General features: G+C 35.2%; 1 protein-coding gene across 1 annotated transcript; it reads left to right on the top strand.

Annotated features, from left to right (window-relative positions):
- The first annotated feature begins 7,200 nt into the window (after positions 1-7,200).
- Positions 7,201-11,028, top strand: LOC111022879 (uncharacterized). Its single transcript, XM_022300172.2, has 6 exons — positions 7,201-7,527; positions 7,630-7,762; positions 7,893-7,996; positions 9,246-9,417; positions 9,512-9,652; positions 9,727-11,028. The coding sequence occupies exons 1-6, from the start codon at positions 7,478-7,480 to the stop codon at positions 10,855-10,857; spliced, it is 1,731 nt and encodes a 576-aa protein (XP_022155864.1). The 5' UTR covers positions 7,201-7,477; the 3' UTR covers positions 10,858-11,028.
- The last annotated feature ends 570 nt before the right edge of the window (positions 11,029-11,598 follow it).

Here is an 11,598-nt window from a genome sequence, read left to right as displayed (position 1 = left end):
CAAATTTGCAGGGAAGTTTAATAATATTAATAATATTAATAATATATAACATATATATATAATATATATATAATAATTAATATATATATAAATAAATAAATAAATAATCATATTAATTAATAAATATTAATTAATTATTAATCTAATTTATAATTAAATATTAATCTAATTAATAATTAATTAACATATATATATATATCAAATAATTAACACTTAATTATTTATCACATAAATAGAATCATATTCTATAGCATTTCTCTCGTATAACCTATAGTTTTAATGTACATCTTATGCACATTAATTTTAACCTATAGTTTTAATATGAATCTTATTCATATTAATTTTATTTGAATCTCATTTAAATAATTTCTCTCGTAATATATAGTTTTAATTTATAGTTAACTATATATTATAATGTACCAATATACATATAATCCCTTAAGTAATTTGAACAATTCAAATTCTTCCAAAATCTTGATCCTCGTTTTACCCGTTATGAGCTAGCAAGGGGACCTAATGGACCTACAGATCAGAAGCTCCAACGATGCAAGATTAATCGGTCAAACTCATTGACCGAGTTAATCAAGATTGGTTAACCACAAGTCATTCCACTAAAGACCCGCAGTTGCACTCTTCTCACTGCAAAATGTTTTTGTGTCCACGGATATACGACCATTAATGACGAGTCAATCCTTCACGAGTGCTTGTAACTCAAGTTGGGTCAAATTACCGTTTTACCCCTAAGTTACATCTTACTCCTTAAATACCACTGCTCCTCTAATGAACAACCCGGTTATGGTCCGACCAATAACCGGAAGTCCCTCTCGGGCCAATGAGAGGGTGGGGCCCCTTGTTCAAGTCCCGGAGTCAGCATTTAAAGGAACACTCATCTACTCCCCTAAAGTCGGAGATGAGTGAATTCCATCTTGTGAAGTTATGTTCCTAGCTCCCCACTCGGTCTCGTCCCGAAAATGGTAGGAATGTTGAGTCGGCAACTTGGGCCACTCTCACCCATACAGATCAAAGGATGAGCCCTCACGGGCAGGAGTCCATAACTCACTCAAGATTGAGAATGAGTTGCCTAGTCATCCTAAGAAACAGCAATCTATTAGTTAACGGTGTTATATCTAAAGATTGGCTATTTCGTGGTCCGGTCTTACACAAACTCATTGTATAGGATACCCCCACTCGCATGTCTCCACACGAACGACCTGGATCGAGTCGTCTATAACCTTTACAGAGTGGGTTGTATCCATAATGTTGCCAGGATAAGGTACCCAGCCTTATCCATATACTATAGACCCTGTAGGTTATTCACGGGACATTATCCACTTGTATATCAGGGTACATATATACCCAGTATATCAAATATATACCCAGTCATATAATGTCCTGGTTACACTAAAATAACCTCGGATGTTTAGTTTATTGGATTTTGGACAATGCAATGCTATGAATTCAACAACAAATTTATTGAATAAAACTTTATTGAATATACATTTGTTTTTACACAAAATACAAACTAGGAGTTTAGGGCAACACAGCCAACAACAAGTATATCAGACACTCATATCAGTAATATATCAGATTTATATCACATACATATATCAATAGTTAGATATATAATAGATATATTACAGATGTTGGATAAAAAAAAATTGACCAAGTCTGCAAACTTCGGCTTGGATGAAGAATGACCTGGAGGGTGAGTTGAAAGTGTGTCGAACAAGAGACCTACAAAACATAAGACACTCCGACGCCCAAGTTTGGAAGTAGCCGAGCTATATTTGAGAGAGAATACAGTGTTCGTGTATCTGGGATAGAGGTGGATGGTCTCTATTTATAGGCGAGATCTCCGACAGGTCCTCAATGGCTTTTTACGGTAAGCGTGAATCACGACGCATTGTCGTGGAGTGTGTCGAAGACTGAGGCTGAGCAGAGTAGCCTTAGGTTGGTTAAATCGCAGGATGGGAACATGATAAAAAGGAGATCTTGTCGGCTCGGTAATAAGCAATAAGACCAAGGTGATGAATCTTGGCCTTGTGGACTCAAAGCCACGTGTAGTTCCCTTCAAATCAAGATGTGCGACGTGTGAGGTAAAAATCCACCTCCAACATTGGCCCCCACTATGTTGAGTTGCTTGGTTGGCTCAACACAGTGGCATGGTGATGAATCTTGGCCTTGTGGACTCAAAGCCACGTGTAGTTCTCTTCAAATCAAGATGTGCGACGTGTGAGGTAAAAATCCACCTCCAACATTGGCCCCCACTATGTTGAGTTGCTTGGTTGGCTCAACACAGTGGCATAGTTAAGTGGTGCACTGACCTGAGGCGTCTTTTGAAGAGTGATGGAAGATAATTCGTCGCGTTGACGTATGTTGACGTCATCTACCTTTGTTCTTAGCGGGATCGCATCTAGATAATTTATTTTGAATTTCTCAGACGCTGCAAATCACTCCTTGTTGGTATAAATAGGAGAGCTCTTTTCTCACTCTTTCACTAGCGAATGCTTAAAAATCCTTTCGAGTTCTCTATAGCTTTCAAGGTGATCGCAGCTCAACAACTCTTCTAGGTCAGTTCTTCCCTCTCTCTTTCGTACTTAATTAGGATGAGTAGGTCATCTTCTGAGTCGGGGGCATTATTTTGAGGCCCTACACAAGTCAAAAAGACAACGACACCGATCATAGGATAGGAGTGGGTCAACCTTCTACTTCTGGTTGATGAGAACTTAACCCTGAGCCCATGTCTGATCATGAACCCTTGCCTTCGACCTGCACTAAGTTTGACCTCCAAGAACTTCGTGAAACCTATAGAGTCTCGTCCAACATAGTTGTAAGGCTTCCTTAGATTGGTGAGTATTTGGACAACCCCTCACCTGGGTGGGTAGACTTCTATCCCCAAATGTTCGACAATAGCTTCTGACTCCCCCTGCACCCCTTCATTCAGCAATTCTTCTCTACTACCAACCTGGCCCTACCCAGCTCGCCGCGTGATATACTTTGTGGGCTTTTAGCAGTGTGAGTTCCGAGCTTATTTTAAATGTAGGTCAGTTTTTAGCTTCCCTGTAACAACCCGAATTTTCCAATATGGTCAGACTAATAATAATGCGGAAGCGTAACTTTTAAAGAAACTTTAACAAACTAAATTTATTCGAAGCAATTTCTTAAAAAAAATTTATAAACTAACTTAACTAAATAGCAATAGTTTTGTGGAGGAATCATTCATCTGATGAAGCTACATGGAAAATTGAAAAGGATATGATGGATAGATATCTTGAATTATATGCTTAAAAATGTAGGTAAATTTTGAGGACGAAATTTCTTTTTAGGTTGGCGTTTGTAACAAAAAAAAAGATTATATATATAAATATATGTATGTATGTATATATATCTATATATATATATTATGTGTTGTTTTATCCCTTAATAATTTTTAAAAGATAATTTGTTTTTTAGTTAAAAAAAAGATATTTTTTTAAAGATAAATCTTTATCTTTTTATCTTTTTGGATACCTTTTTTTAAAATGATTTTATAAGAAGGGTTTGCTTTGAAAACCTTAAACCTTTTAAAAACCTTCAACCCCAGTTTTAGAACAGTAATTTTGTTAGACTGTTAGACCTATCTCTATTTTAAGATGGAAAAAAAAAAGAAAAAATAAGGAAGAATTTTGATACTTCCGTTCTAAAAAACAGTAAGTTTTCTTTTTATTGTTTTTGTTTTCTTTTTCTTGATCTAAAATTCTTTAATTTTGTTCGGAAAATTGTTGAGGTATTTGTATTTCTTCTTTTTCAATTTGAAGTAAAGATTTTGAAGGTTTTTTGCCCTGAAAATTTTCTTATTTAGTTTGAATCTTTTTGTTTATGAAATTATTTTTAGGCTATTTTAGACCCTTTTGCATAAAAAGTTACCCATTTGTATTGCCAAAGTATAGCTTATTGTTATGATTTTTTTACATGAAAATTTGTAAGTTTCTACCAAATTTTAAAGGTTTTTTATACACTTTCCAGATTTGATTTTTTTATAAAAAAAATTTAGTTCGTCTTGAATTATACCGATTCTTGTAATTTTAAAGTTTTTTAGTTTTGAATTTAGAGGTTTTTTAACCCAATTTTCAAATATGGTTTTGTAGCCCTAAATCCATATTTTCCTAATTGTTTTGCATGAAAAAATGTTTTGAATGAGAAAATTGGATAGCTAACTGTTGGACAAAGTTTTAAAATAATCTACTTTTAAAAATAAATTACAAAAATAATGTTAGTTTAAAAATAACTACAAAATAAATATAATTTAAATAAATAAATTCAGACGTAGATTAGGTTTTCAAAACTATTGACAAAAATAGGAAAGTCAGAACTCGCGTACAATGCCTCGGATTTCCGTGCAAACATGTATATTTAACGTGGCAGGTCACTAGGCGGAAGTCGCGTACATTGTACACGACTTTCACCTTTTTATTTTTTTTATTTTATTTGTATTTTAATTTATATATTGTTATTTTATTAATATTGCGAAATTTAATTAAGATGTGATTAATTTTTTTTTATTTTTTGTTATTATATTTTAAATTTTGATTAAAATGTCTGAAACTTTAAAATTAGATTAAAACAATTCGATGATTAAAATGTCATTTAGCTTCTTGTGCTTCATCTTCGTATGTTCTTTAAAATAACATTTAAATTTAATATAAACTAAGTCGATAAAAAATTATTAAATTAATAAAACATAAAGTCAATGTATAAATTACATGAAACCCATATGTTTTGTCATTTATTTTGTCATTTTGCCATTTGCATCGCCAAATACATGACTTTAAAACAAAACCCAAATTTTGGTTTGGGATTTAGAGGTCGTTTCTGAATCTGGGGTATGGATAATTAGGGTTTTGTTTCTTTTATAATTATTTTGTTTTAAATTATTGCATTACAAGAAGATGTCCATCATGTTGTAGGTAATTCATCATCTATTTTCCAAATATCGAGAAAATTAAGGTTAAAATAAAATTCAAAATAAAAAAAAAGAACAAATGAAGTGGCTTCAACATAATAATAAAAAAAGGGAAAAAAAAACAAAGGGAAGTCAAAGAACAAAGGGCCGTCAGCATAGACGTCGCTCGACTGGAGCCACGTCAGAGAGTAGGGATGTTCAAAAAACCCGACAACCCGATGAATTCGACGAACCCAACCCAACCCGGGCTGGGTTGGGTTGAAAAATTCTCAACCCGACCGGGTTGGGTCGGGTCTCGGGTTAAGTCTTAAAATTTTCGGGTTGACCCGACCCAACCTGATAATACTTTATTTTTTATTTTTTTAATATATATATAATATATATATATATATATTAAACCTAACCAAAACCCTAACCTCCCCCTCCCCCTCACTCTCTTCTCCCCCACTCCTTCCGCCTCCCTTCCTCCCCCGTCCCCCTTCTCTCTCTTCTCCCCCCCTTCTCTCATCTCCCTCTCTGTCTTCCTCCCTCCATCCCATTTCTTTTTCTTTCATCTCCCTCTCGGTCTTCCTCCCTCCATCCCATTCCTTTCATCTCCCTATTGTTCTCCTTGGTCTTTCCCTCCCCTCTTCTTCCTCAATCGATCCCTTCTCTAGTCTCCCCCTCCTTTCTTCTCCCCTCATTATGCGTACTCTTCTTCATTTTGATCTTCTTTTGATGATGGCGGCTGGGATAGTGAATTGTGAATAGTTTTCTCTACGATGAACAATCGATTTTTGCAGGTTTCGACTGAATCCTCTTTTGTTTGACTGCCTTCCTTCTCTCGTCTCAACCCGACGATCCAACCCGACCCAACCCAAAAATATAAGAATTGGGTTGGGTTGGGTTGACCTTCTTGTTCGGTTCCATCGGTTCTCTATTCTACCCAACCCAAAAATTCGGGTTGGTTCAAAAAACTCCCCTAACCCGACCCAACCCAACCCGTGAACACCCCTATCAGGGATGAATTACTTTGAAACCAACTCTAGTTTTGTCCTTTGTTTTTAAAAAATAATTATTTAAAAAAATCCGATAAATATTTCTTAGTAATTGAATTTTAAATCGTTACGTAGGATTTTAGAATTGACTTTAACCACTTTTTGTTCAATTTTTATACAAATAATAAAAAAAATTAATTTAAAAATTAAAAAAATATATTTATAATGCGAACTGGTTCTCCTGATCGAGGAATCCCCGCCCCACCCCACCCCTTGCCATCCCTAACTTACATGGGTTCGTTTCTTAAGTGAGAGAATATACTCAGACGATGTCGTTCCACTAAAGGAGCTCAACTCCTCAACTTCACCAATACGCTACCGTTCTAATTAGTTTCTAAATATTCGTAGGATGTTGTCGTTCTGTACTTAGTGGGTATGCTATTTTTAGATTTTCCTTATTCTTTGAGATGAGGCTATCGTGGCTCGTGGCTCTTCTCCATTTGTTTTGTTGAGGCTTAGTTTTTGAAAAATCTTCTGCTGCTGCTCAACGAGATTAAGGAAGGTTTTCTGAAAATCTATCTAATTTATATTTTGATTTTATCTTTTTTTTAGATATATTCTTTTTGATGTTTTGCTTATTAATAAAAAACGGTTTTTATAAAAATTATTAACCAAAAAAAATGTTAACTTGTAGCTTAAGTGACCAAAAAATTACGAGTTCAATGTCTCTTCTACCAATCATAGATTTGAATAACTTTCTTCCATTTATAACGTAATGTTTTTCTTTTTTAAACTATGAATATAGTATCACCCAAACATGATAAGACAAGGTGTAAGAAAATAAAATTATGTAACCCCTAGGATGGAGCTACAAAATTTACTGGAACACTAGTTTTGTGTTAGCTATAGAGTAGGATGATACGAAAATTTTAGTAGGATCGACATGAAGAAAGAATCCCAATTATATTTAAAAAATTCAACTATTTAATTAATTTCTTATTTTTAATACTTTAAAACAAAACCATAAAATTCCACGTTTCTTATTAGTTAATAACTTAAGGATAATATTTGATCCTTAGTGGTGAGTACTAAGTATTATCATCTCTACCATTAAAAAATCGACAAAAAATATTTTTACATCTTCTCTTTTAATTATAATCATTTATTGTTGATGGGACAAGATTCTTCCGATGACAAGTATTTTTCATAACTTAATAGAAGGACCCAAAAGTATTTTCCAAGGATGTTAATTTCTTCATCCGTAAGGAAATATTTGGAACCGAACGACGCGTTTAGTCCCAAATACCAAATTTTCTCAAATATCTTACTTTGGTTGGGTCCCTTCCTCCCTCCCCTCTCTCTGTTTTTTTCTTCTTGATTAGGTTGAGCTTCAATCGCAGTCTCGCCATTTCTCCTCCAATTTTCTACTGCCATCAGAGCTTCCACACTTGTCGATTCTTCAAATTCAGTTTCTTGGTGTCTTTCAATTGGGCGGTGAAAAGAAAAGAAAAGAAAAGGGATTTCGTTTCCATCTCCATCGGATCGGATCTTCATCCCCATGTCGATGCTCGATTCCTTCTTCAACAAGGGCTTCAAGGCTGCAAAATGGTATCCATTGTTCTTTGAATCTTGTTGAGTCTTTTTTTTTTCTTCCGGTTTTTATGATTTAATCTGGCTTGTTTTGATTGTAATTTTGGATTCTGTGTCCAGTAAAACCCTGCTCAAATTGACAATTCCTCGAATAAAGCTGCTGAGGAATCGAAGAGAGATTCAGCTTAAGCAGATGCGCCGAGATATAGCCAAGCTTCTCGAGACTGGTCAAGAAGCTACTGCTCGCATTCGGGTATGTCACTGGTTTCTCAAGTTCAGTAGATCAACTGGATACCAAAACGGGAAGGAGATGAATAAAAGGGCATTGGATTGATGTCGTAAGACATTTTGTTGTCTTAATTAGATCTTTCTTTTGCATTCAGGTAGAGCATATAATCAGAGAAGAAAATATGATGGCTGCTCAGGAAATTCTTGAGTTGTTTTGCGAGCTTATCGTCGTTCGCCTTCCAATTATTGAAACACAAAGGTAACATTTTCAAATTGATTTATACTTTATACTAACTGGTTTCCTGTGTTTATCTAATATAATAGATTAGATATATATAGTTTTAGTTTAGAATTTCCTGCATAAACTGTGACTATGGAGCTGCATCATTTCGCCCACAAAACTAAAGAATTTTGGGTTAGGATGTTAGATCTATTAAAGAGTTTTAAATAAGAGTCCACTAGATCATGGTTGAACAGTTGAACACAATAGAAAAAAGAAGGAAAATTGGATTTGCTTGTTGGACACGATAGAGAAAAGACTTGTTTTTTTTTTTTTGTCATTTAGTTATTTAGCTATATGGCTTGGTATTCCTTAATCAAGTGTGACTGAGGAGCTGCATCATTTTGAAACATGTAATTGATGTCTAAATTTCTCATGAATGTTGAATCTACGGCCCTTTCTTTCCCACTGTTTAAACTTTAAGTGAATTTGTCTCAATCGTGTTTGCCCTTGTCTATTAAAAAATGGCTTGTGGCCTTCTCTGTCTTGGATTATCGTCGTGTCTATATGACTCATCAGTAGAGTCCATATATGTGCTTTTTGGTTGATAAAAATGCGTACTTTAAATATGATTGCATTTCACTTTAAAGTTTGAATAAATTTCTGGTCATAAAGAATTTTAGTGAATTATGTGAAGAATATTCTTTCATCTGAGTTTGAAATATTGGATATACAATTCACAATTCAGGAAGTTAGTTCTGGATTGGACATTGTTAATAATAACTAAAGCTAGCTCTCCAACCTGATCATCCGACTTCTCCTATTCCATATGAATCAAAACATCACGACTTCCAATGTGTAAATTAGTAGCAATTGATTTTAGTTTAAGGGTGTATATGCAGATTGATAAACTTACATGCAGAAACTGATTGCTGTTTGCTGTGTTCTTTTGAATTCTCAAATTCTTGTGGTAATAGCTTAAGTCCCGAGTTACTTGGAACTTAAAATTACAGGTCCAAATTCGCCTTAACCGACCTTACTTCATCTGTGCATTCCTTGCTTAATATGTGCTTATTAGTTGCAGACTCTAGACTTTTCATTTAGTGCAACTAAATTTCCTCCTCATCAAATGTAATCTTTTTTTATTTTTTTATAGGACCCATCAACGAAATCTTGGTGTTAATAGTTATATAATGCTATATATCTTTCTATTCTTGTTTCTGAATGCAAATGAATTTTTCCATTCTAATTTTTGCTTGTTTCGTATTGAACTCCCAAAACTTTGTAGGGAATGTCCCTTAGACTTGAAAGAAGCAATCTCTAGTGTGTGTTTTGCTGCTCCAAGGTGTGCAGATCTTACTGAGCTTCTCCAGGTTCAGCTGCTTTTTGCAGAAAAATATGGGAAGAATTTTGTATCAGCAGCAACCGAGCTCTTGCCTAACTGTGGTGTTAATCGCCAGGTTCACAGAATTTCTCGTTTATATTTGATTGATTAGAAGTAAAACTTTACTGCAGTCATAGGACGACGTATTTCCTTTTCAATTTTGGTTGCAGTTGATAGAGCTGCTTTCTGTTCGTTCTCCTTCACCTGAAAAGAAACTGAAGCTCTTAAAGGAAATTGCCGAAGAGCACGACTTAGATTGGGATCCTGCTGGAACTGAAGCTGAGTTTAACAAATCTCCAGAAGATTTGCTTGTAAGTGCCTGTTCCTTTTTGTCTCAACTTTTGCCGACTCTTCACGTCTTAGTCTCTGTTCTCTTTCTTTGCAGAACGGATCGGCAAAGTTTATCAACATGGAAAGTTTACCCCTTCCCAAAGAGAAACACGGCGAAACACATAATGCGGCAAAGTTTATCACCATGGAAAGTTTACCCCTTCCAAAAGAGAAACACAATGAAACGTATAATACCGCTCCTAATTTAGCCACTGTACCACAACCTGATTCTGATTCTGAATTGGACATGTTAGATTTTCCTGAAGTTCCAAAAGTATCAGTATCTCCACATCATACTGTACATGCGTCTGGCTCTGCAGCATCACTGATCCCACCTCCTTCTGCGTCGCCATGGCCGGAAACTGATCGTGGTTCATTGAGATATACTGGTATTCCTGAAATTCCGCCACAAGATTTACACTTGAGACATGAAGAGGGGATGCCGGTGAGATCTGTCTCACCTGACAACAATAAAATGGATATTTCTGTTGGTGAAGATAAACAGTTTTTGCCTTTTATTGCTCCCCCATCATTTTCATCTTCATTTTCTCCGACACAAACTGATTTGCCGCCACCCTCTGATTCAAGGACTCCTGAGAAGTTTGATTTCAAGCCCCGGCTTGAACCGGAGATAAATTCACCACCACCCTCTGTTTCAAGGACAAAGAGTGAGGTGACCGTGGATTTGCACGACGTGTTGGTAGCTGCTCAGGCTGCTGCTGAAACTGCAGAACGTGCTGCAGCTGCAGCTCGCAGTGCAGCTAGTCTTGCAAAGGTTAGAATCGATGAGCTCACAAAGAAAAAGAATGATCAAGACCATGAAATTAGTTGCGAGAATCCGTTCCACGAAGATACTGTAAGTCCACCAGATCGTAAAGAAGCATTCCAACTAAACCAACAAGATTCTCTGGGGCATCATTCTAGTTCTATGCCGTATTATACACCAGATTTCCCAGAGCATCGCCAAGTAAGCCGTGATTCTGATGTTTCTGATCACCACCAGTTCGAGCCGCAGAAATCAGGTTTCGATTCCTCTTCCAGCAATTCACCTTCTGAACACATAACTGTTCCTCATCAGCCCCAGAGGCTCCCTTCCATGGACGACGACCCGTTTTCATACCCAAACTTGTTTACAGCACAGAAACCAAATCTGGGATCTGATCATTCATCTTCTGGTGGTTCCTGATCTCCGAGTTGAATAGTATGCTATGCCGTCTAAGCTTAAGAGGTTTGGTGGATTTATATTTTTTCAGCTTTCATTTTCCAGAGCATTCTGTGTACAAAACAGTAAGAATATTATACAATTAGAATTGGTTTCTTTTAATGTATATTTTTGAGGGACTGTAGTTTGTGTTTATTTCAGAAAGTCACTTTTAGAATGCATGCCTGCTTGCTTCTTGCAATTTCTTAAGTCACCACACGTTTGTTATTTGGTCTTTTTCACTCTTAAAAGTTGGACTATAAATGGTTCATTTTGGTTCCGAATTGGAATTTCCTATAAATTTGATGTACAAAGTTATAGCGTGGACTTTTCCTTTTCTTAATAAGTAATACAATAGATCTTATGTAGCTAGAAATGAAAAACTTCAAGAAGGTAATAAGGATAAGATATCTTGATAAGATATCTCTCGTTGTCTCATTGGGTTTACACGAAGATAAAAATCTAACATTATTCTCTATTTTATATTTTTTGTGTATTAAATTTCAAAAGAAATTCAAGAACACGTTCTACTGCTTCCACTCCCAGATTCATATGAGTGAGAAGTTTTTTGGAAGAATTTGAAATATTCAAATTGCTCAATGGATTATATATATTTGTATGTTGATATTATTTTTAAATTAAAACAATATATTACAAGAGAAATGATTTAAATGAGATTCAAATAAAAATGAGATTCAAATAAAAATTAATAGGGATAAGATTCAT

Source organism: Momordica charantia, assembly GCF_013281855.1.
Source record: "Momordica charantia cultivar OHB3-1 chromosome 11 unlocalized genomic scaffold, Mcharantia_2.0 BLBB01000011.1, whole genome shotgun sequence".
Taxonomy (NCBI): Eukaryota; Viridiplantae; Streptophyta; class Magnoliopsida; order Cucurbitales; family Cucurbitaceae; genus Momordica; species Momordica charantia.
Note: the sequence above shows the minus strand (reverse complement) of the source record. Positions and strands in the feature narration are given on the sequence as shown.

Excerpts from the sequence above, each read along its gene's own strand:
- LOC111022879 (XM_022300172.2), top strand. The coding sequence starts at position 7,478 with ATGTCGATGCTCGATTCCTTCTTCAACAAGGGCTTCAAGGCTGCAAAA. Across the intron at positions 7,528-7,629 it reads GGCTTCAAGGCTGCAAAATG|TAAAACCCTGCTCAAATTGA; the intron begins GTATCCATTGTT and ends TTCTGTGTCCAG. Across the intron at positions 7,997-9,245 it reads CCAATTATTGAAACACAAAG|GGAATGTCCCTTAGACTTGA; the intron begins GTAACATTTTCA and ends AAAACTTTGTAG.